Source organism: Saccopteryx bilineata, chromosome 4 (assembly GCF_036850765.1).
Source record: "Saccopteryx bilineata isolate mSacBil1 chromosome 4, mSacBil1_pri_phased_curated, whole genome shotgun sequence".
Taxonomy (NCBI): domain Eukaryota; kingdom Metazoa; phylum Chordata; class Mammalia; order Chiroptera; family Emballonuridae; genus Saccopteryx; species Saccopteryx bilineata.
Genome location: NC_089493.1, coordinates 262,418,328 through 262,443,937, shown reverse-complemented (window position 1 = coordinate 262,443,937; position 25,610 = coordinate 262,418,328). Strand labels below are relative to the sequence as shown.

General features: G+C 41.5%; 1 protein-coding gene across 2 annotated transcripts; it reads right to left on the bottom strand.

The window, feature by feature from the left end:
• Window positions 1-1,312: 1,312 nt before the first annotated feature.
• LOC136334302 (zinc-alpha-2-glycoprotein-like) lies at window positions 1,313-15,079 on the bottom strand. 2 transcript variants are annotated; one of them, XR_010731136.1, is made up of 2 exons: window positions 14,894-15,079; window positions 1,313-1,377 (listed from the first exon to the last, which is right to left on the bottom strand). XR_010731136.1 is itself a non-coding variant. In XM_066274333.1 (2 exons), the coding sequence occupies exons 1-2, from the start codon at window positions 14,967-14,969 to the stop codon at window positions 12,207-12,209; spliced, it is 381 nt and encodes a 126-aa protein (XP_066130430.1). In that variant the 5' UTR covers window positions 14,970-15,079; the 3' UTR covers window positions 12,029-12,206. The 2 variants fall into 2 exon arrangements, 1 of the variants encoding a protein (XP_066130430.1); XM_066274333.1 differs by lacking the exon at window positions 1,313-1,377 and adding an exon at window positions 12,029-12,511.
• Between the last annotated feature and the right edge of the window lie 10,531 nt (window positions 15,080-25,610).

Genomic DNA, 25,610 nt, shown 5'->3' with positions numbered 1-25,610 from the left:
TCCACCCGGCACGCCCATCAGGAGGCGGTGCTCTGCCCACCAGGGGGCGATGTTTCTCAACTTTGATTTTGAAATCGAAGTATCAAAATAAAAAAGTATAGTCCTTAAATTAAGACTTTGAGAAAGATAAGAGAGTTGGCTCAGCATTCAGAAGGCTGGGGATGAATTCCTTCAGGAGCTCAGCTTAGGGGGTAGAGATCGGAGAATTAGGAGTAGATGTGATTAATGTTATCAATTGTTATAAAACTTATATTTTGACAGTTTGTGTATGTAATGAATGAGAAACTTGCACAATTTAGCTTATATTTCTTCATCCTTAAATTTTGTTTGCCTCTCACCCCGAAAAAGGGCCTCATTCTCTGTCTTAGAATTGACTGGTTCTTCCCAAGCTCCCCATGGGCTGCTTTCCCAGATACTTGCCTTCCAGGCCCACTGTCAGAGCCTGTGGGGTGAGGGCATGGGTGTCCTTCAGGAATCATCCTTCCAGGTCACCTGCCTTCACACTTTCCCCTTGGAGTTGCTGTCTCTTTTCCTGGGGGTCTGACAGGTACATCCATTCACTGGAAAAAGAGAAGGAACAAAAATTCCACATGTGTGATTCTTATTCTGTCCTGGGAATGTGACCCTAGGTAAGGTCACTTTATTTCTTTCTCTGGGTCTTGGTTTTGTTCATCTGTATACTAAAATTTTTTTAAATCATTATTCTTTGAGGTCTGATTTAGAATAAGTCCAGAGGCTTATTGAATCCTTCTGGAAGAGTGTGAGCTGAGTTACTTGAGATCCTCAGACAGCCTTTCCCACTGTACACTGGGAGTTCCAGCTCCATCAGGGGCCTTTCTCCCGTCATCCCATTGATCATCTCTTCTCCATTCTTCTCCAAAGCTAGCCCTTGCTTCCACACTCAGCAGCTTGGGTTCCAAGGGTACTTCAGGATCCAGAGGAGCAGCAGGGACAGCAGGAAATGCACTATTGTCCTCATGGTTCTTGACTAGAAGATTCTTGTCTTCCTGAGGTCCAGGAGCTTGGAGCAGACTATTTGGAGACAGAGCCAGGTGTCATTTTGGGATTGGCTGGGTTTGAGCCCTGCCAGGTGAGGTGAATACACATGTGAGAGTGCCAGGATGGGCTCCTCACCTGACTGAGAAAACAGGATACTTAGTCCAGGCTGGGAAGATGTCTGCTTACTGAGTCTGAGACCTGGGACAGGTATTCTGGGGACTGTGACCTTGTCTAGTGCTTCCATGCTGTGGCATTTATTACTTCTGTTGGCAGCAGCATGTTATTATAGGACGGGTTCCATGGTGTAGTTTGGCTTATCTTTCTTCTGCCTAATTTGAGTGTGGGTTCTTCAAGCTCTCCACTGATTCTAGAACAAACCTGTAAATAAATTAATTTTCTGCTTAAAGTTGGAATAAGAATTTGTTTCTACAACACATTTAATGATGTGACTGGTACTGAAATGGGATAAGGACTGTCTTAAAGCAGCATTCGCGAAGGGAAATGGAGGGATGGGAACCAGGTTTGGTTACAGGACCATATTGGAGCTAAAGCCAGTGAAAACACAAATATCTTGGGGAGGTTCTTACAGACCTGGATATGCAGTGGAGGGAGAAACAGCTGATTTAGTTATGCCTTGTCAACTAAACGTAATGCTCGTTGAAGGCAAAAGTTTAGTTTCCCTGAGGCTGCTACCATCAGACAGTGTGAAGGGCTTGAGCATTCAAGGACTAAATCTGGGATGGTTGTCTGATCAGTGTTGGCATAGTGCATAGAGCCTTGACCTGGGATGCTGAGGACCCAGGTTTGAAACACTGAGGTTACTGTCTTGAATGCAAGTTGCCTGCTTGAGCATGGGCTTGCCAGCTTGAGTTTGGGATCATCAACATGATCCCATGGTCACTAATTTGGGCTCAATGGTTGTTGGCTTAAAGCCCAAGGTTACTGGTTTGAACCCAATGTTGCTGGCTTGAGAAAGGGGTCACTGGCTCACCTTGATCCCTCCAGTCAAGGCACATATGAGAAGCAATCAGTGAACAACTAAGGTGCCATAGCTATGAGCTGATGCTTCTCATCTCTATCTTTCTCTCTCTCTCTTAAAAAAACATTCTTTGATAGTTAAGTCTACAAGTGCTGGAAAGATTAAGGAAAAAAACAAAATTAAAAGCAGAAATTATTGGCTCAAGCAGAGTCTGAACACCAGGCAATTCCTATGATGGTGCAGAAAGAATATTTTGTCTTTTCTAGTTGTGAGGATAAAACAGATGAAACTTAATAATGCCTAATGATTAAAACCTAAGAACAAAAAATGAGCTTTCATAACTTATATACAAAAACCTAAAAAAATCAATAACCAACTCTGACCAAGACACTCCTACCTATCTTATACAATTGTATTAGGATGAGTGTGGACAAGAGCTTTGTTAGAGAAGGAAGTCAAGTGTGAAATGACATTGTGAAAGGCTTCAGAAGAAATGTAAACAGGGATAAAATTTCTGTTGTCACCTAAAGGGCAAACTTTATAAGAACAGGGCTGGTGTGTGCCATGTTCATTTCTCTGTTTCTAGCAATAGTCCGTTTCCTGGCAGAAAGAAGACAATGAATAAACACTTACAAAAATAGATCAATGGGTAAATGAACAAAGACCCAAAGGGACAGCACCAGACCTATCTGAGAGTCTATTTCCAACTTAGCGGAAATAGAGTTCAGTGAGAAGATTGAGGGATTGGGCAGGTGGTGTAGTATATATTCAGAACGGATATAGAAGTCAAATTCTGGAGGCACCCCCTTAATCCAATGAGTATCATATATGTGTATATATATATATATATATATATTTTTTTTTTTTTTTTTTTTTTTTTTTTTTTTTTGAATTTTTTCGAAGCTGGAAACGGGGAGGCAGTCAGACAGACTCTTGCATGCGCCCAACCGGGATCCACCCGGCATGCCCGCCAGGGGGCGATGCTCTGCCCATCTGGGGCATCGCTCTGTTGCATCCAGAGCCATTTTAGCGCCCGAGGAAGAGGCCACAGAGCCATCCTCAGCATCCGGGCTATCTTTGCTCCAATGGAGCTTCGGCTGCAGGAAGGGAAGAGAGAGACAGAGAGGAAGAAGAGGGGGAGGGTTGGAGAAGCAGATGGGCGTTTCTCCTGTGTGCCTTGGTTGGGAATTGAACCTGGGACTCTTGCACACCAGGCCGATGCTCTACCACTGAGCCAACCGGCCAGGGCCTACATCCTATATATTTTAATGAATGAGGCACATTCTGTTGTTACATCTTTTCCCTCACAGCCTGTATTTTCTGCGTATATCCTTACTCTAGTTCAATAGTTTTTTTTTTTTGTTTTTTTTTTTACATAGAGAGAGAGAGAGAATCAGAAAGAGGGATAGACAGACAGGAATGAAGAGAGATGAGAGGCATCAATCATCAGTTTTTTGTTGCGACACCTTAGTTGTTCATGGATTGCTTTCTCATATGTGCCTTGACCGTGGGCCTTCAGCAGACTGAGTAACCCCTTGCTCAAGCCAGCGCCCTTGGGTCCAAGATGGTGAGCTTTGCTCAAACCAGTTGAGCCTGCACTCAAGCTGGCAACCTTGGGGTCTCAAACCTGGGTCCTCTACATCCCAGTCCAATGCTCTATCCACTGCACCACCACCTGGTCAGGCTAGTTCAGTAGTTCTTAACCTTTGGTGCCATCTACTCCCTTGCTAAGACAAATTTTATTTTTTTTTAATTTTTAGAAATTATTTATTCATTCACTTTTTTCTTACAAGATAATATTTTAAACCATTTTATTTATTCATTTTAGAGAGAAGAGAGGGAGAGAGAATGAGAGAGAGAGAGAGAAAGAAAGGAAGGAGCAGGAAGCATCAACTCTCATATGTGCCTTGACCAGGCAAGCCAGTGTTTCAAACTGGTGACCTCAGCATCAAGATAATTTTTCATGCATTATATAAAACAGAATAAAGAGGAAGCCAGTGACATGGAAACACAGTGTTTCTGTGCTGTGATGGGCTCTTTACAGAGGGGTTCCTTGATACAGAGCCCCATGCTATCCTAAAGTGACTGAGGAATTGTTAAGAAGAAGATAATCTGTGACAAGGAGGCCCTCCTGTGGTGTCCTGAAATTGCACTTGAACTTGGTGTGCCTGCCAGAGGAAGCTGTTGGTGATGACTGTTGGCTGGGCAGAGGCGACCTTACAAGGACTCCTTCATTTTCCCTGATGTGACTTGTTGGTGCCTGTAGCCAAGCCCCACCCTCGGGTCACCTGAGCCCTGTGACCCCTTCTCAGTTGTCCCCTATCCACCTCCTCATGAACACTTTCTACCACTTCTTGCCAAGCAACCCCCGAGCCTTTCACTCCTCCTCTGCAATCTGAATCTCCCTAGGAAATTTCTCTGGGTGTGTTGAGTACCTCTTTGCTCCCCCCCCCAGCCTCCCTACATCCGACCTGACCTCAAGTTTTCTCAGGTTTCCTCCCTCTTGTCCACTTGGGCCCCATCACTCATGTCATGGGGGTGGGGGTGGGATCTCATATTCCAGTCTGCCTGGACCCTGGCATATTCATATGGACTTTGGGTTTCTTCATTGATCTGAGATTTTTTTGGTCACGTGCTTTTTATTTTTTTTAATTTTAAATTGACATTTTTAAATTAGTGATCTATCACTGCATTATTGCCTCTGGTATTGAATATTTTCCCTTGTAGTCTTCCTGCTGTTCATTCAGGCAGGTCATTATTTTGCCCAATGGGAGAGAATCTGGATTTCATGACTTAAAAGAGAGTCAGCTCAGAATTTTGAAGGTCGGGAATAATTTCCTTAAGTAGCTGTGCTTAAAGGGGACTCTGGAATAATATGGAATGTGAGGGCTACTAAGATGAAAGGTGGGCCCTGGCCAGTTGGCTCTGTGGTAGAGTGTTGGCCTGATGTGCTGGAGTACCTGGTTCGATTCCCGTCCAGGGCACACAGCAGAAGCGCCCATCTGCTTCTGCACTCCTCCCCCTCTCCTTCCTCTCTGTCTCTCTCTTCCCCTCCCACACCCTAGGCTCCTTTGGAGCAAAGTTGGCCTGGGTGCTGGGAATGGCTCTATGGCCTCTGCCTCAGGCGCTAGAATGGCTCTGGTTGCAACAGAGCAACACCCCAGATGGGCAGAGCATCGCCCCCTGGTGGGCATGCTGGGTAGATCTTGGTTGGGCGCATGCAAGAGTCTGTCTGACTGCCTCCCTGTTTCCAACTTCAGAAAAATTCAAAAAAAAAAAAAAAAAGATAAAAGGTGTAGGAAGATCTTGTCACACACAAGATGGAAAAGAACTGTCTTATGCTGTTGAGGGTTAATAAAAAGTCAGGCTTGAGAGCTGTAATCTGTTTTGGGTGTAATCATGTGAAAAAAATTCCTAAGTAGGCACGGTAGGTTGCAATGCCCCAGACCCATACATTCTTCAGTTACAGCCTGGTTTATTATTGTTCCTGTACATCCAGGTTAACACACCTTTGAAATATCAGAAGTAATATCCCTGGAAGGGGGTATTAACTCCCAAAAGAGCACAAAGTCTTGTTAACTATTCTATAAGCCAATCCCTGTCTTACTTTCTCTCCCTCATGTAATGCTCCTCACCATTCCTCCTTAATTTCAAATGCATAAGAAAAGCCGCAAACCTGTTATTTTGTGGAGCTTTTGAGATTTTGCTTCTGGCATATTTCATCAGTTTGGCTCAAATATATCTTATATGGGTTTCCTAAAGGTTTAGACTTTTCTTTTTCTTTTTTACAGAGAGTCAGAGAGAGGTATAGATAGGGACAGACAGACAGAAACAAAGAGATGCACAGATGAGAAGCATCAATCATTAGTTTTTCATTGCCCATTGCGTGCCACACCTTAGTTGTTCATTGATTGCTTTATCATATGTGCCTTGACCGTGAGCCTTCAACAGACCGAGTAACGAGCCAGCGGCTTTGGGTCCAAGCTGGTTAGCTTTGCTCAAACCAGATGAGCCCATGCTCAAGCTGGCGACCTCAGGGTCTTGAACCTGGATCCTCTGCATCCCAGTCCAATGCTCTATCCACTGCGCCATGGCCTGGTCAGGCTAGACATTTCTTATATTGACATTTACTTGACAGAGTCAGTGGGATTCTGAAAAAGCCCACATAAGACCTCCCTGCAGACCTGGACCCAGTGCGAGGTACAATCAAGGGCCCATTGTACCCACAGGCTTCCCATTTTGCATTGGGGGATCTTGAGTTTTTCTCAAAATTCTGGGCCTCCTGGCCTTAAGCAGCAGGCCATGATTTTATCTGAGCTGGTTTTAGAGGATCCTTGAGGTGAATAAGGATTGTAGTAACACAGGGAAAGAAAAAAATGGGTTGCTGCTTTAATTTTGTCTTCTTAATTGTATTCCTTGCTGAGGGTCTGAACAAAGTTTTTGCTGATTAAATAAGAGCTTAAACTTTCTTTTGCTTGGAAAGAGAGAGGACTCTTGCATCCCCTACTGGAATCTCCAGTGAGGTCATTATAGTTGTTCAGATCCTGAATCTGGAGTGGTGGAGAAGGGTGCTGTTGTTCAATACAGTAACAAGTGATCTTGGAATCCAGTGGGAATCCAGGGAAGAGGGGCAGGGCACCCTGGAGCAGGAGCACCTTAAAAGAGGGTCCCATGCATTAGAGTATTGATTTTGGTGGCATCTGGCAAGTTTCCCCACCCTTCTTCGAGTACTCTTAGATGCCTGAAAATAGATTTTCTCTAGGGCATAGATCAGCCCTACAGGGATATCACTGCATTAGGCTCATCTGGAGACGTGCATGTAGGTTATGTTATCCCCTAGAAGTGAGTTCAGACTCTACAGATCTCAAAATAAACATGGGAAATTGTGCCTTCCAGGTCAACAAGGACCAGCACTGTCAGCCTCCCATTTGTAAGTGTAGCAGGCAGTTAGACAGGCATGAGCAGAGTAAGAATGATAGGCCAGGTGCAGAGGGTCACCAGGGCAGAGAGCCCCAGGTTCCTAGTAATGGGCACAACTATGAGTCCTTGCACAAACTTTTCCATTGACATTAACACCTGGAGATGACAGCTAGTCCTCACCTGTGTTTCAGTTCCAGGCCCAGAAAAGCAGCAAAACTAGAAGGAGAGATCAGTGGCGTAGCGAACATAACTGGTGCTCGGGGCACGAGACTTTATTTGCACCTTTCTCCCCTTCTACTAGGCTTTTCTTGTTTGTCTTGGAGACCATTTGGCGCCCCTCTGCGAGGGGAGATCTAGGCATGATAAACACCTTGTCCTTCCCCCCCAACCTCATCACTACGCTACTGGGAGAGATGCCATGGACATCAGGATCAGCTGCAATGACTGATGACCCCTTCTTCCAGTGCTGACCAATCAGTGGAGACCACAACCCTGAGGAAACACACTGAGGAAGCTGATGAGTATTCTACTGAGGTCATCCCCTGACACCTCAGATTAAAGCCCTCAGGATGGAGGACCCAGGTCTCTAGAAAACATGCCTGCTCTCCCCCTCCCCCTTCCTCCTGGGTGTTTTCCTTGCCTCTCTCTTTCTCCTAAGCTCCAAGGGCCCTTCTTTTGCTTCTGAAACTTTTTTCTTGAGCCCATTTATTCTAAGGCTTTGTTTTCTACTCTGTGACTTTCTAAATAAATTTTCTCATATGGTTTGAGTCTTGGTTCTAAATTCTTTCTTGTCTAGAACTCAAGTACTGAGGTTGTTGAACTGAGGTCTGGCCTGAGTCCACTCATCACTAATGCCTGGTGCCTCTTTTGCACTGCTAACATAACTACAGTGGCCAACATGAGGATCCTTTGCTACTTCTAAATTAGTCTTTTGCATGCACAATTAGAGAAAGTCATGTATAAAACTAGGCAGTATGAATGGAAACCAAATTTAATTGATCTCTTGAAACTTCAAGATGAAGATTTAGATAAAAAGATCCACCTATGATGTTATTTAGGTGTCAATCCAATTCTTTGAAGAATTAATAAATGGCTGTCCTTATTTTAAAAGGAGAAAGGTCATTTGCAATTTGACTTGTCAAAGACAATTATAAATTGTAAATACCTCCAGGAAGAAGTTAGATCTAATTGTTTTTTATATAACTAGTGAGATTTTCTCATGGCTAAATGGTCTTTTTTGTGTCTGTGTATATGTATCTATATATATGTATATTGTATATGTGAGATACCTTTCTACTTCCTGATAGTTCTGTTAAAATTGATTTAAAGACAATGCTTGCTTACAAGAATTGGATATTCTATAATTTGCAGTACTATAGGCACTAACCTAAATGTTTATTCAAGTTCATGTGATCTAAGATTAATCCTTACTTAGTAATCTAGCTTAAGTTTGTTGATTAAGTAGAACAGACATGTCATTTTGCCTGGGTTTTACAAAAATAAGTTTATGTTGATAATTTGCTTTTATGTTTGAAAAATGTTTCTTAAGGTTATAAAACGTTCAAGCTAAGGTATGCTTTTGGCTTCTTACTTTTCATTAGACATTGGGATTTTTTTAGAAAGGCTTTAGTTATTGATTTTACAGAGAGACGAGGTGGGGGTGGCTACAAGATGTAATTGCTTCATTGTAGCTGTTCACTGGTTAATTGTTATATTTGCCTTGACCAAGTAGGTCCAGGGTTTCCAAACGGTGACCTCCGTGTTCCAGGTTGGTGCTCTATTCACTGTGCCACCTCAGGCTACAATTCACATTGAGGTTTTAAGGGTTAAAATTTTAATATATGACCCTGGCCAGTTGGCTCACTAGTAGATTGTAGGCCCAGCGTGTGGAAGTCCTGGGTTGATTCCCTGTCAGGGCACACAGGAGCAGCAACCATCTGCTTCTCCACTCTTCCCCCTCTCCCTTCTTTATCTCTTTCTTCCCCTATCATAGCCAATGCTCCACTGGAGGAAGTTGGCCCAGGTGCTGAGGATGGCACCATGGCCTCTGCCTCAGGCGCTAAAATGGCTCCAGTTACAATGGAGCAGATGGCCCCAGCTGTGCAGAGCATTGCCCTTTAGTTGGCTTGCTGGGTGGATCCCGGCCAAGCACATGTGAGAGTCTGTCTCTTTGCCTCCCTGCTTCTTACTTAAGAAAATTACAAAAAATAAAAATAAAAATTGTAATATAGGTAGAAATAACTCTGTAGTGTTTCAGCAAGGCCCCTGGAATTCCTCAAAAGATTTGAAAACTCATGGGTAGCATTGTCAAAAAAGTGATGTGAACATCTAGTTTATATTGTGCAAATAAACAATGGTTATAATTAAATGAATAGTCAGTGCTATGGAAACCCAAGACAGCCACTTGGTTTTTCCCGGCTTCCTGCCTCCTCATTTTTAAGATTTTGCAGTTTTTTATGCATCACAGTGCATTTAAGCCAGACCTAGTTGAGGAAACTTCTCATCTGACATTCTGACAAGGAGACATCTTACACTATTGTCAAAGTTTGATAGAGTCACTTCAAGAAAATATTAAGTTGGTAATCACTTTCTTTCACAGTCAGCATTCAGGAGACAATGACATTAAAAATCATTTGACTGCCACCTGGAGATTTTGTTCATTGGAAAGGATATCAAATAAAAGACAGTGTCATTGGAAGGGACCTTATCAGGCACTTAACTAAAAAGTGGACATCTATCCCTGTTTATGGACATCAAAGACTGCTGGGGGATGGGCAGCGGGCACCAGGGGTAGACAGCTATCCCTAGACATCAACAAGGCTTTTATGCCTACTCTTTGATATTGAACTCAGTCTATTTGGTTTAGTTATCCTTCTTTTCTTCTTCTTTTCCAATTGAGAAGACAGGAGATAGAGAGACAGACTCCGACATGTGCCCTGATTGGATCCACCCGGCGACCCCCGTCTGGGGACATTGCTCTGCCTGTTTGGGGCCATGCTTGCAATTGTGCCATTTTTAGTGCCCATGTCGGAGGCTGCACAGAGCCATCCTCAGGGTCCAGGGCAATGTGCTCAAACTAATCAAGTTTTGGCTGCAAGAGGATTAGAGAGAAAGAGAGAAAGGGGGAAGTATGGGGTGAAGAAGTAGATGGCCACTTCTCCTGTGTGCCCTGACTGGGAATCAAACCCAGGACATCCACACTCCAGGCTGGTGCTCTACCACTGAGCCAACTGGCCAGGGCCTTGGTTTGGTAATCTTTACGTCTTTGATAATGATATTAGTCATTTTAATAGTTGTACTTGCCGTTGGGTTTTTCTATATAGTCCAACTATTTATGATTACTGAACATGTATAATATAAGTATTAATACTCTTTCTGTGGCTTATGTAAGTGTTATACTGGATGCCAAATACAGAAAAAATGAGACAGAAGGCATATCTCATATCATGAAAGTTCACAGAATAGAAACGATGCAGAATTTTGTTTTGGTTTGTTTTATTTTGTTTTTGTAATGAAGGCCATAAGACCTTACTGCCTTCTACTTACCTGCCCTTCCCTTTTGGGAAGAATTCAACCTCAACTCAGGTCCATGGTTGTAGTGTTACCCCATATCCAGTGGTCAACAAGACAACTTCAACACTGAGACTTCCTAGGATTGAGCTTCCTAGTACTGTGAGATCACACCATCCAAGCTAGTTTGGTCATCCATGCATCCTTTGTGTTGATTTATGACCAAAAATAAAAACTGTGAATGAAAAAAAAGAGGGTCATTTCATGGAAAGTAATGTCATAGGATGACTTGTTTATAAATTTCTCCCAGGGCAGGTCATGGTGAGCAGTCATGCCCCATGCCTATAACTTCTTTGGTGAAAGATTATAAGCCAGCCTTGTTCATTGTTCTTATGCATCTAGGTTAACGCACCTCCGAAATATCAGAATTAATAACCTTCAAAGGGGATATTAACTGTCAAGGAAGCACATAATCTTGTTAATGATCCTTTAATCTAATCCCTGCCTGGCTTTCTCTCACCTGCTTACATTCCTTTCTTATTTTCTTTTTCTTTCTTTTTATTTTAGCCAGAATAGAGAGAGAGAGATAGGAACAGGAACGGAGAGAGATGAAAAGCATCAACTCGTAGTTTTGTCACTTTAATTGTTCATTGATTGCTCTCCATATGTGTTTTGCAGAGGGTGGGGGTCTAATTGAGCCAGTGACCCCTTGCTCAAGCCAGAGACCTTGGGCTTCAAGCCAGTGACCATGGGATCATGTGGATGATCCCATGCTCAAGCTAGTGACCTCAGGATTTCCAACTGGAGACCTCAGTGTCCAAAATTGATGCTCTATCGACTATACCACCACAGGTCAGGCACCTTTCTTATTTTCAGATGACTAAAAGAATCTTCAAAATTGTTATTCTCCAGAGCATTTGAGATCTTGCTCTGTGGCATATGTCATCAGTTTGTCTAAAATAAACTGTATAAAATTCTCTATAGGTATGAGTAATTTTTACATGCACAAACATGTGCATGGTGGTGGGAGACTCAATTAAAAAACCTACTGACCACAAGAAATACAATTAAAAATAAATAAATGAAATTATACAAGTTTCTCATGTCAAAAAGACTTCTAATTAAGTGAGTGAGTCCAAGAACATCAGATGATTTTGCCTCCCTAGGAGTGCATCCTGGAGGGATGAAGCCTCTCAAATAGCCTATAGCTGTGTGTGGACACAAAGGCCAGCTTGGTGTGGGAGAGGTGGAGTAGCTGGAGGAGAAGGCAGTTTCTCACGGGGGTAAGAGGATTCTGGGGAAACTGAGGTACAGAAGGGGCTTTAGATTGATTTATAAGAGTTTCAGAGTTCGATGGCCTCATAACTAGAGGGGACATCAGGAGTGGGTGCCTGAACAACACTCAAGACACCAGGTGGTCAAGCCACACAACAGTAGGGACCCCAGGAAAAGACGGGCAGTGAACATTGCTTCCAGTGGGTACCAAGATTTAAAAATGATTCAAATGCTTGGGGGCAGGATGAATGATAAAATCGAGTGACAATTTTATAGCATCTAAAGTTTAATAATCTGACTTACTATGTTTGCCAACAAGGATTAGTGTTGATTAGATATCACAGATTAGATTATGGGAAACAGTAAGGTGAAACACAACAGTGAGTCAGCTCAGCAAACAGCATTCAAGCCTGTGTCTCCAAATGCACCACTTGTCTGTTCTCTTCACAACTTCTCCGGGTCTTGCCGATGGCAGTGATGGTCATTCTGAGCTCTCCTTTGTCATGTCCCAGTGAAAGGGTGACTACTGGTTTCCAGATTCCTGCCCCTCATTCCATGGGACAACGAGGGGCTGGGCCAGACTGCTGTGCTCCACGTGGCAGGAATAGCGGGGTCTCTCAGAAAAGGGGACTTCCACCACCACCCAGTACAGGTAATTGCCATTTTCAGTGAGAAGACTGTCATTCTCCAACTCATTCTCCACTACATTGCTTTCCCAAGTCCAGTACATACTAATTGGCTCTGGGTAAAAGCCTTTGATCGTGGACTTGAGGTACGTGCTGTGTCCTTCTGGGCCCACCTGGCTGGTGATTGACACAGAGGGACGATCTGTGGAGAGACACAGCATGGAGGTTGAGAGTCTAAAGGGGCTGGTTTCTCGCTCACACCTCCCCCCAGCCCCGTAGTCAGGGATGAGCAGGGCTCTCAGCTTTTACCTGCCTCATTAGGAAACTTCCAGAGCAGAGAACTTGAGGCATTTCATAAGCATTCCTTGCTGGATAGTGGAATACCCGTGGATACTTTCTTGCCTCCCAGCATCCCCTGCCCACCCTCGTGCATTGACTACTGCAACTGAGAAATGTGAATGCCATGCATTGTTTTGTTTTTTTCCCAAACCTCCAGTGAATTTGATGGCTCCTGCCTCCCCTAGTTTGAGCCCTGCCCCTAGATTCTGCCTGCTGCTGTGATTCAGACCTTTCTCTGCCCCCTCTCACAAGAACTTCTTTCTGATTAATTCTCTTTTTTCAACTTAGAAAGTAAAGATTTTATTGTTATTAGAGAGAGATAGAAGAGGGAAGCATCAACTCATAGTTGGTCCTTGTATGTGCCTTGACCAAGCAAGCCTGGGGTTTGGAACCAGCAACCTCAGCACTAAAGGTTGTGGCTTTTTCCACTGCACCACCACAGGTCAGGCTCGGCTTAATATTTCAACCAAGATCTCAGCTGTTTCAAGCAATCTTGCTCACACTTACTCATCTTCATTCTTTCTGGGCAGACATTTTATACACCTGCCTTCTCCCCACCACCAAGTCAACAGGCATATTATAGAGAGAAATTGACTAGAAACCTCAGGTTATGACTTAGAATGGATCAACAAAAAATAAGACCAGAATGGACCTCAGAATTGCCATGCCTGTCCCTGCACTTTAGTGGGAGGTAGGAAGGGGTAGAGGGTGGGGCATTTTCATAATTAATTTTGAAATGGAATCCTGATCTAACTCTCATGGATGTTACTAATGTTAGGCCATATAGCAGGTTTCTAGTTTCAGTACAGAAGTTATTCTCACTAATTAGTTTATACATGTGATTACCATTTTACTCAGTGGATGCTGAGTGAAGCAGATTACCCTCTGTAATGTGACTGGGCCTCCACTAATCAGTTGAAGGCCACAGAGAAGAGGCTGAGTTCTCCACAGGAAGCAGGAACTCTGCCTCCAGCCTGCCTTTGGGCCCGAGATGGCAGCATAATCTCTTCTCTGGTCTCCAGTGTGCTGACCTACCCTGTAGATTTCACACTTCCCAGCCTGTATAATGGTTTTGAGTTGTATCCTTAAAATAAGCCTCTCTTTCTGGCATATGCATGAGATTCATGTTTTCTGTCGGGAGAACGCTGACTAAATTCTACTACAATGTAGGATGTTATTAACAATCAAAATATGATCAATTGTTATAAAACATATTCTTAATAGTTTGTCAGAAAATGTTATAAATTTTAAACTTACACAGTTGTGTTTACATTCCTCATCCTGAAATATTGTATACTAAAAATATCCTCAATACTCTGTCCTAAAATCGACTTTGGTTCTGCCCGAGCTCCAGCTGGCCTCCCAGGCCTGCTGTCGTAGCATCTCACTGTGGAGTGAGGGAATGGGTCTGTTTCTTTTTTTTCTTTTCTTTTATTTTTTTGTATTTTTCCGAAGCTGGAAACGAGGATACAGTCAGACAGACTCCTGCATGCGCCCCACCGGGATCCACCGGGCATGCCCACCAGGGGGCGATGCTCTGCCCATCTTGGGGCATTGCTCTGCTGCAATCAGAGCCATTCCAGCACCATTCCAGCAGAGCCCACAGAGCCATCCTCAGCACCCGGGCAAACTTTGCTCCAATGGAGCCTTGGCTGCGGGAAGGGAAGAGAGAGACAGAGAGGAAGGAGATGGGGAGGTGTGGAGAAGCAGATGGTTGCTTCTCCAGTGTGCCGTACCGGGAATCAAACCCAGGATTTCTGCATGCCAGGCCGACGCTCTACCACTGAGCCAACCGGCCAGGGCCTGGTCTGTTTCTAAAAGTATCCTTCAGTTAATATGTTTTACAAGTGTTCTATGGAGTTGCTGTCTTTCTCCCTGAGAGTCAGACAGGTATGTCCAGCCATTGAAAGGAGGGAGAAACAAAAAGTTCCACCTGTGTGGGCTTTGCTCTGTCCTGGCTGCATGACCCAGGACAGGTCACTTCACTTGTCCCAGTCTTAGTTTTGTTCATTTGTCTAATAAGAATTTTGGTTGTAATTCTTTAAGGCCTTATTTAGCATGAGCCCAGAGACTCCCTAAATGCTTCTATAAGTGTATAATCTGTGTTAGTTGACAACCTCAAACAGCCATTCCTCCTGTACGCTGGGAATCTTGGCTTCATCTGGGGCCCTCTTTCTGCCCACCTATCTCCTTCATTACCTCTCTTCTGTTCTTCTCCATACCCAGCTCTTGCTTCCCAACTCACCATCTTGGGTCTTCTGGGAGAATGCAGGACACAGAACAAGCAGCAGAGACAGCAGGACAGGCACCATTGTGCTCATTTTGTCTGATTGGAAGGTACTGTGCTTCTCTGTGTCTTGGAGCAGACTACTTGGAGAGAGTTCCAGTTATATTTTTGGAAATGGCTGGCTTTGAGCCCTCTTCTGGTGAGTTAAATGCACAGGCCAATGAGTATGCCCGGATGGCTCCTCTCCCAACTGTGAGAAAACAGGATACACAGGTCAGGCATAGCAGATGTTATATTCAGTGAGTCTACAAACTGTTTGCCAACGGGGAGCTCCGAAAGCAAATCTAGTGTTTGAACTTTGTCATGGGTTCCTAGGTAAGGTCCCTTTGTTTCTCTGGGTCTTGGTTTTGTTCACCTATATACTAAAAATTTAAGAAATCGTTATTCTTTGAGGTTTGATTTAGAATTAGTCCAGAGGCTCCCTGAATCCTTCTGTGAGTTGAGTTAGTTGAGAGCCTCAGACAACCTTTCCCACTGTACACTGGGAGGTCTAGCACCATCCGGGGCCTTTCTGCCTTCATCCCATTCATCACCTCTCCTCCATTCTTCTCCAAAGCTAACCCTTGCTTCCACACTCAGCAGCTTGGGACTCCAAGGGTATTTCAGGATCCAGAGGAGCAACAGTGACAGCAGGAAAGGCACTATTGTCCTCATGGTTCTTGAGTAGAAGATTCTCGACTTCCTGAGGTCCAGGAGCTTGGAGCAGACTATTTGGAGACAGAGCCAGGTGTCGTTTTGGGAATGGCTGGGTTTGAGTCCTGCCAGTTGAGGTGAATGCACAGGTGAGAGTGCCAGGATAGATTCCTCACCTGACTGAGAAAACAGGATACTTAGTCCAGGCTGGGCAGATGTCTGCTCAGTGAGTCTGAGACCTGGGACAGGTGATCTGGGGACTGTGACCTTGTCTAGGGCTTCCATGCTGTGGCATTTATTGCTTCTGTTGGCAGCAGCATGTTATTATAAGATGGGTTCCATGGTGTGGTTTGGCCTTTCTTCTGCCTAATTTAATTGTGGGTTCTTCCGGCTCTCCACTGAGTCTAGAACAAACCTGTAAATAAATTAATTTTCTGCTTAAAGTTGGAATAAGAATTTGTTTCTAGAACACATTTAATGATGTGACTCCTACTGAAATGAGGAAAGGCCTGTCTTAAAGTAACATTCGTGAAGGGAAATGGAGGAATGGGAACCAAGGTTCTTTATAAAACAATATTGGAGCCAAAGCCAGTGAAAACACAAATACCTTGGGGAGGTTCTTACAGATCTGAATATGAAGTAGAGGGAGAAACTGCTGATTTAGTTAGGCCTTGTCAACTAAAACGTAATGCTTGTTGAAGACAAAAGTTTAGTTTCCAAGAGGCTGCTAGTATCAGACAGTGTGACGACCTTGAGAATTCAAGGACTAAATCTGGGATGGTTGTCTTATCAGTGGTGGCATAGTAAATAGAACATTGACCTGGGATGCTGAGGGCCCAGGTTTGAAACACTGAGGTTACCTCCTTGAATACAAGCTTGCCTGCTTGAGCATGGGCTTGCCAGCTTGAGTGTGGGATCATCAACATGATCCCATGGTCACTAGTTTGAGGCCAAAGGTTGCTGGCATAAAGCCCTAGGTTACTGGCTTGAACCCAATATTGCAGACTTGATCAAGGGGTCACTGGCTTACCTTGAGCCCTCCAGTTAAAGCACATATGAGAAGCAATCAGTCAACAACTAAGGTGCCAGAGCTATGAGATGATGCTTTTTATTTCTCTCTCTCTCAAAAAAAAATCTAGGATAGTTAAGTCTACAAGTGCTGGAAAGATTAAAGAATAAAAACAAAATCAAAAGCAGAAATTATTGACTCAAGCAGAGTCTGAACACTAGGCAATTCCTATGATGGTGCAGAAAAAATATTTTTTTTTTAGTTGTAAGAATAAAACAGATGAAACTTAATAATGCCTAATGATTAAAACATAAGAACAAAAAATGAGCTTTCATAACTTATATACAAAAACCTAAAAAAATCAATAACCAACTCACCAAGACACTTCTACCTATTTTATACAATTGTAATATGATGAGTGTTGACAAGAGCTTCGTTAGAGAAGGAAGTCAAGTGTGAAATGGCATTGGGAAAGGCTTCAGAAGAGATGTAAACAGCGATAAAATTTCTGTTGGCACCTAAAGGGAAACTTTATAAGAACAGGGCTGGTGTGTGCCATGTTCATTTGTCTGTCCCTAGCAATAGTCCGTTTCCTGGCAGTAAGAAGACAATGAATAAACACAAAAATAGATCAATGGGTAAATGAACAAAGACCAAAAGGGACAGCACCAGACCTATCTGAGCGTCTATTTCGAACTTAGTGGAAATAGAGTTCCCTAAGAAGATTGAGGGGTTGGGCAGTTTGCGTAGTATATATTCAGAAGGAATATAGAGAATTTTAAGAACTATCATCTGTAAAAACCAACTTTGAATTAAACTAAAAGGACTCTTCAGCTAAGGAACATTGAAGAAGTCACACCGAGACTGGTAGGGAAAGCGGAAAGGCGGAGAGGGCTGCCCAGCTTCTCTTAGCTAATGGCAGCTGGGAGATACTCATGTGGCGGTAAGTGAGTTTAGCAGAGAGAAGAGGGTCCTGAGCCCCAGGAACAAAGTCCCTGCCTGTAGCCCCAGAGCCTAGAAGAGGCATATGGACAGTATTTATCTGGAAACAAGACAGGATACTGTTTGTGAGAAAGAGACTGATTTCTCAGACCCAGGATTCTTCTTAAAGGGACTGCGCAGAACACCTCTCTCACAACCACTCACCTGGGGCTCCGAGGGTGGGAGAGAGGAGAGGACTGGAGTAGCAGAAAGAGAGTGTAATCTAGGAGGCACCAGGGAGAAACATTTTGGGAGACATCCACCCTACCCCCTGGGATGAGTCACTTCTTATATCTGAAGGGAATATTTCCCCTGGAAACAGCAATACCAGCAAAAGGAAGCAGGACACCAGCCAAACAAGCTCTCCTGCGGCACTCAGAGCAGAGTCGCTTAAAAGGAGGTAGCTTTCCAGACTACAGTAGTGAGTGTTAGGGTCTGAGCTGCAGCGCCCCCACCCAAATGGCTGAAGGCTTGGCGGGATGCGAAAGCACGGTTCTGTCAGCAGGGCAGAAGCCGGCTGGCCACCACTGGGCCTAGGTGTGAACTCAGCCTTGCCTGGTAGGGGAGGAGTAGGCGTGAAAAAGTGGTCAAGCCCAGCTGTGGGCCGCCTACAGGTGATCCAGCCTGAGGAAGAAGGGCGGGAAACTCGGAAGGGGTGGATACCAGCCCTTGAGCAATGGCACAGGAGCACAGCCTTGCTCTGCCCACAGAACCGAGGCTTGTGGCCTGACTTGGGAGCTGGCTCCTCCTGCGGGGGTGGAGCCAAAAACCCAGAACAGGTAGAGTCCCACCACTGAGCATGGGCATGCAGTCCCGCCTGGCCTGTGGAGCCAAGGTTTGCAGCCATCCCATGAGCGGGCTCCTCCTGCAAGGGCAAGGTGGAAGCCTGGAAACAGGCGGAGACCCACAGCTGAGCAAAGGTGCTCGCTACTGCCCTCAGGGCCGAGCATAATGCCACCCACAGGGGCGGGTCAACGCCAAGGCCAAGGCCAACAAGGCTTTTACACCCAAGCATGTGATCACAGCCACTCCCATGAAGGAGAGGCGAAAACCACAACAACAACTCCAGTGGGCAGGCACCAGCAATGCCCATACCCAAATGCCCTAGGCAGCAACAGCAGGGGGCATGGTGAACCTGCAAACAGACCATACCTAGGGAACAGAGGCCACACCTAGTGGACTCCAGTGGCCAAGACCTTCTTTTACACAAAGAAGATGATCAGCAGAGAAATGCAACACAAATGAATCAAGAGAAATCCCCAGAAAAGGACTTGAATGAATCAGATATAATCAAATTACCAGATACAGAGTTTAAAATTACGATTGTTAGGATGCTCAAATATATTAGAACAACAATATATGGTCATTACAAACACCTAAATAAAGAGATAGCGAATATAAAAAAGGACATTAAAATAATAAAAAAGAATCAGTCAGAAATGACAAGTATAATATCAGAAATGAAGAACTGAATGGAAGGAATTAAAAGCAGGATGGATGAAGCGGAGAATCGAATCAGCGAGTTAGAGGACACGATAAATAAAGGCATGGAAGCAGAGCAGAAAAAAGAAAAAAACTTCAAAAAGTTTGAGGAAACTCTAAGAGAGCTCTGTGACAATATTAAGAGAAAAAACATCTGCATCATAGGGGTTCCTGAAGAAGAAGAGAAAGAACAAGGGATAGAGACTTTGTTCAAGCATATCATAGCTGAAAACTTCCCTTAATTAAGGCAGGAAAACATCTCATATATTCAGGAAGCACAGAGAACTCCATTAAAGAGAAACCCAAGGAAATCAACACCAAGACACATCATAATTAAAATATCAAAGCTAAGTGATAAAGAGAAAATATTAAAAGCTGCTAGAGAAAAAAGACTATCACCTACAAAGGGGCTCCCATAAGGATAACTTCCAACTTCTCAACAGAAACACTTGAGGCCAGAAGGGAAAGGCAAGAAATATTCAAGGTAATGCAGAATAAGAGCCTACAACCAAGACTAACTTATCCAGCAAGGCTATCATTTAAAATTGAAGGAGAAATAAAAAGCTTTCCAGACAAAAAACAACTCAAGGAATTTACTACAGCCAAACCAAGGCTGCAAGAAATGCTAAGGGGACTGTTGTAAACAGATCAAAGGAGAAAAAGAATATAGCAAAAGAGGAATACAATTTTAAAGAATAAAATGGCAATAAACAATTACATATCAATAATAACCTTAAATGTAAATGGATTAAATGATCCGATCAAAAGACATAGGGTAGCTGCATGGATAAGAGAACTGGACCCATACATATGCTGTCTACAAGAGACACACCTTAAAACAAAAGATGCACACAGACTGAAGATAAAAGGATGGAAAAAAATATTTCACGCAATTGGAAATGAAAAAAAAGTTGGGGTAGCAATACTTATATCAGACAAAATGGACTTTACAACAAAGACTATAGTAAGAGATAAAGAAGGTCACTACATAATGATAAAGGGAGCAATCCAAAAGGAAGATATAACTATTATAAATATCTACACACCTAACATAGGAGCACCTAAATATATAAAGCAGACTTTGATGGATTTAAAGGGTGAGATCAACAGCAATACTATAATAATAAGGGATTTCAATACCCCACTAACATCACTAGATAGATCCTCAAGGAAGAAAATTAACAAAGAAACAGCAGACTTAAAGGACATACTAGATCAACTCGATTTAATAGATATCTTCAGAACCTTTCACCCTAAAGCAGCAGAATATACATTCTTTTCAAGTGCTCATGGTACAATGTCTAGAATAGACCACATGTTAGGGCCCAATAGTGGTCTCAAGAAATTTAAGAAGATAAATCATATCGAGCACTTTCTCTGATCACAATGGCATGAAACTAGAAATCAACCACAACAGAAAAACTGAAAAATCCAGTCATCTATTGATGGACTTTTTGGTTGTTTCCATGTCCTGGCCACTGTGAACAATGCTGTAATGAACATGGGGCTACATGTGTCTTTATGTATCAATGTTTCTGAGTTTTTGGGGTACATACCCAGTAGAGGGATTACTGGGTCATAAGGTAGTTCTATTTTCAGTTTTTTGAGGAACCACCATACTTTCTTCCATAATGGTTGCACTCCTTCACAGTCCCACCAACAGGGAATGAGGGTTCCTTTTTCTCCACAGCCTCTCCAACATTTGCTATTACCTGTCTTGTTAATAATAGCTAATCTAACAGGTGTGAGGTGGTATCTCATTGCAGTTTTGACGTGCATTTCTCTAATTACTAATGAAGATGAGCATCTTTTCATATATCTGTTGGCCATTTGTATTTCTTCCTGGGAGAAGTGTCTGTTCATGTCCTCTTCCCCTTTTTTTATTGGATTGTTTGTTTGTTTGTTGTTGAGTTTTATGAGTTCTTTGTAAATTTTGGATATTAGGCCCTTATCTGAGCTGTTGTTTGAAAATATCATTTCTCATTTAGTTGGCTGTCTCTTTATTTTGTTGTCAGTTTTGTCTTGCTGAGCAAAAACTTTTTAGTCTGATATAGTCCCATTTATTTATCTTTGACTTCACTTTCTTGACTTTGGAGTCAATTTCATAAAATGCTCTTTAAAACCCAGGTCCATGAGTTTAGTACCTATATCTTCTTTTATGTACTTTATTGTTTCAGGTTTTATATTTAGGTTTTTGATTCATTCTGAATTAATTTTCGTACAAGGGGACAAGCTTGTAGTCGAGTTTCATTCTTTTGCATGTGGCTTTCCAGTTTTCCCAGCACCATTTCTTGAAGAGGCTTTCTTTTCTCCATTGTGTGTTATTGGCTCCATTATCAAAAATTATTTGACCATATATATGTGTTTTTATTTCTGGACTTTCTATTCAGTTCCATTGGTGTGACTGTCTATTTTTCTGCCAATACCATGCTGTTTTGATCGTCGTGGCCCTATAATATGGTTTGAAGTCAGGAATTGTAATGCTCCCAGCTTCGTTCTTTTTCCTTAGGATTGCTGTGGCTAATCGGGTTTTTTTATAGTTCCATATAAATCTAATGATTTTTTGTTCCATTTCTTTAAAGAATGTCATAGGAATTTTGATGGGAATTGCATTAAATTTATAAATTGCTTTGGGTAATATGGCCTTTTTGATTATATTTATTCTTCGTATCCAAGAACAAGGAGTATTTTTCCATCTCATTGTATCTTTTTCGATTTCCCTTAACAATGCTTTGTAGTTTCGTTATATAGGTCCTTTACATTCTTTGTTATGTTTATTCCTAAATATTTTATTTTTTTTGTTGCAATCGTGAAGGGGATTATTTTTTTGAGTTCGTTTTCTAATATTTCATTGTTGGCATATAGAAAGACTATGGACTTTTGTATGTTAATTTTGTATCCTGCAACCTTACTGTATTGGTGTATTGTTTCTAGTAATCTTTTTGTAGAGTCTTTGGGGTTTTCTATGTATAGGATCATATCATCTGCAAAAAGTGTTACCTTTCCTTCTTCTTTTTCAATATAAATGCCTTTTATTCTTTGTCCTGTCTGATTGCTCTGGCCAGAACTTCTAGCACCACGTTAAATAAGAGTGGAGAGAGTGGACAACCCTGTCTTGTTCTTGATTTAAGGTGGAAAGTTCTCAGTTTTATGCCATTTAATATAATGTTGGTTGATGGTTTATCATATATGGCCTTTATCATGTTGAGATATTTTCCTTCTATACTCATTTTGTTGAGTGTCTTAAACATAAAGTTATGTTGTATTTTATCGAATGCTTTTTCTGCATCTATTGATAAGATCATGTGGTTTTTGTTCTTTGTTTTGTTGATATGGTGTATTACGTTAACTGTTTTACGTATGTTGAACCATCCTTGAGATTCTGGGATGAATCCCACTTGATCATGCTGTATTATTTTTTTAATATGTTGTTGTATTCGATTTGCCAGTATTTTGTTTAGTATTTTAGCATCTGTATTCATTAGAGATATTGGTCTGTAGTTTTCTTTCTTTGTGCCGTCTTTGCCAGGTTTCGGTATGAGGGTTATGTTGGCCTCATAAAATGTGTTTGGAAGTATTGCTTCTTCTTCAATTTTTTGGAAGACTTTGAGTAGAATAGGAACCAAGTCTTCTTTGAATGTTTGATAGAATTCACTAGTATAACCGTGTGGGCCTGGACTTTTATTTTTGGGGAGGTTTTTAATAACTTTTTCTATTTCCTCCCTGCTAATCGGTCTGTTCAGGCTTTCTGCTTCTTCATGACTCAGTCTAGGAAGGTTGTATTGTTCTAGGAATTTACCCATTTCTTCGAGATTGTTGAATTTGATGGCATATAGTTTTTCATAGTATTCTACAATAATTCTTTGTATATCTATGATGTCTGTCATGATTTCTCCTCTTTCATTTTGGATTTTGTTTTTATGAGTCCTTTCTCTTTTTTCTTTGGTGAATCTTGCCAAGTGTTTGTCAATTTGTTGATCTTTTCAAAGAACCATCTCCTCGTTTTATTAATTTTTTCTATAGTTTTTCTGTTCTCTATTTCATTTTTTTCTGCTCTGATTTTTATTATTTTCTTTCTTCAGCTGGTTTTAGGTTGTCTTTGTTCTTCTTTTTCTATTTCCTTAAGGTGTGAAGTTAAGTGGTTCACGTGGGCTCTCTCTTGTTTGTTCATATAGGCCTGAAGTTATATGAACTTTCCTCTTATTACTGCTTTTGCTGCATCCCATAGATTCTGATATGTCGTATTGTCATTTTCATTTGTCTGTATATATCTTTTGATCTCTGCGCTTATTTCTTCTTTGACCCATTCATTTTTTAAAAGTATGTTGTTTAGTTTCCACATTTTTGTGGGTATTTTTCCCTCTTTTTTGCAGTTGAATTTTAGTTTCAAAGCTTTATGATCAGAAAATATGCTTGGTACAATTTCAATTTTTCTAAATTTGCTGATGTTATTTTTGTGGTCCAACATATGGTCAATTCTTGAGACTGTTCTATGTACACTAGAGAAAAATATATACTCTGTCTCTTTGGGATGAAGTGTCCTGTAGATGTCTATCATATCCAGGTGCTCTAGTGTTTCATTTAAGACCAATATATTTTTATTGATTTTCTGTTTGGATGAACAATGTAGACCCATCAGTGGTGTATTGAGGTCTCCAAGTATGATTGTATTTTTGTAAGTTTTTTTTTATGTCAATAAGTAGCTGTCTTATATATTTTGGTGCTCCTTGGTTTGGTGCATATATATTAAGGATTGTTATGTCTTCTTGATTCAGCATCCCCTTAATCATTATGAAATGACCATTTTTGTCTCTGAGTACTTTTGCTGTCTTGTAGCCAGCATTATTAGATACGAGTATTGCTACGCCTGCTTTTCTCTGGATGTTATTTGCTTGGAGTATTGTTTTCCAGCCTTTCACTTTGAATTTGTTTTTATCCTTGTTGCTTAAATGTGTTTCTTGTTGGCAGCATACAGTTCGATTTTCTGTTTTAATCCATTCTGCTACTCTTTGTCTTTTTATTGGTGAATTTATTCCATTTACATTTAGTGTAATTATTGACACTTGTGGGTTCCCTATTGCCATTTTATAAATTGCTTTCTTTTAGTTTTGTATCTTGTTAGATTATTCTCTTTTGTTTTTCTATCATTTGTTTTTGTTTGTTTTTTATTCCATACTTTCCTCTGTTGCTACCTTTTCTAAGTCATGTTCTTCTGTGGTGGTTTTTTCAAGGGTGGTTACCATTAAGTAATGAAAAGGGTACCTACCATATTCATTGTAGTACCCTATCTTGTGAGCATTTCTGCACTTCATCGTCCTTTGCTACTGTTAATCTCTGTCCTCTCCCCCTTTTTTTTGCTTTTGTTGTCGCAGTTTAAATTTGGTTTTATTGTGTTCTTGGTGGAGCTTTTACTTGTGGTTTTGTTTTGTTTTGTTCTTTGAATCTGGTTGGAAGACCCCTTTAGTATTTTCTGGAGTGGGGGTTTTCTGATGATAAATTCCCTCATCTTTTCTGTATTTGTGAATGTTTTTATATCTCCTTCATACTTGAAGGATAACTTTGATGGGTATAGTATTCTTGGCTGAAAGTTTCTCTCTTTCAGGGTTTTAAATATTGGGGTCCACTCTCTTCTAGCTTGTAGAGTTTCTGCTGAGAAATCTGATGATAATTTAATAGGCCTTCCTTTATATGCTGTATTCTTCTTTTACCTGGCTGCCTTGAGAATTTTTTCTTTGTCGTTGGTTTGTGCCATTTTAGTATGATGTGCCTTGGAGTAGATTTGTTGTGGTTAAGAAAACTTGGTGTTCTGTTTGCTTTTTGAATTTGAGGTTTTAGTTCTTTCCACAGGCTTGGGAAGTTCTTATCTATTATTTGTTTGAATAAATTCTGCATTCCATTTTCTCTCTCTTTTTCCTCTGATATACCTATTATTCTTATGTTATTATTTTTGATGGAGTCATACAATTCATATAGGGCTTTCTCATTTTTAAAAAAATTTTTGCATCTCTCTCTTCTTCTCTCTGTTGTGCCTGAAGTTGCTTTTCTTATAGGTCACTAATTCTACCTTCTATCTGGCCTGTTGTATTAGCTAAGCTTGTTACCTCGTTTTTCAGTTCATGAATTGAGTTTTTCATCTTTGTTTGATTTGTTTTTATAGTTTCAATTTCCTTGGTAATATATTCTTTGTGTTCATTGAGTTGTTTTCTGCGCTCTCTAAATTGCCTTTCTGTGTTTTCTTGTATATCCCTGAGTATTTTTAGGATTTTTATTTTAAATTCTCTGTCATTTAGCTCTAAGGTTTCCAATATATTAAATTTTTTCTCCATTGATTTTTCCACATCTATCTGTGTTACTTCTCTTTTTTTTGTATCCATGATATTTGATTTCTGTTTTCTTAATGGCATCTGAGGGTGGTCTTATTGATAGCACTAATAAGAATTAATAAAGAATAAAAAGTTGGAAAAAGTAAAAAAAAAGAAAAATAATTGGAAAAAACCCCCACAAAAAAACCCAATAATAATTTATTATTTCCCTGCCTTTTTCTTTCTTCTCTTCCCCTCCTTTTCCCTC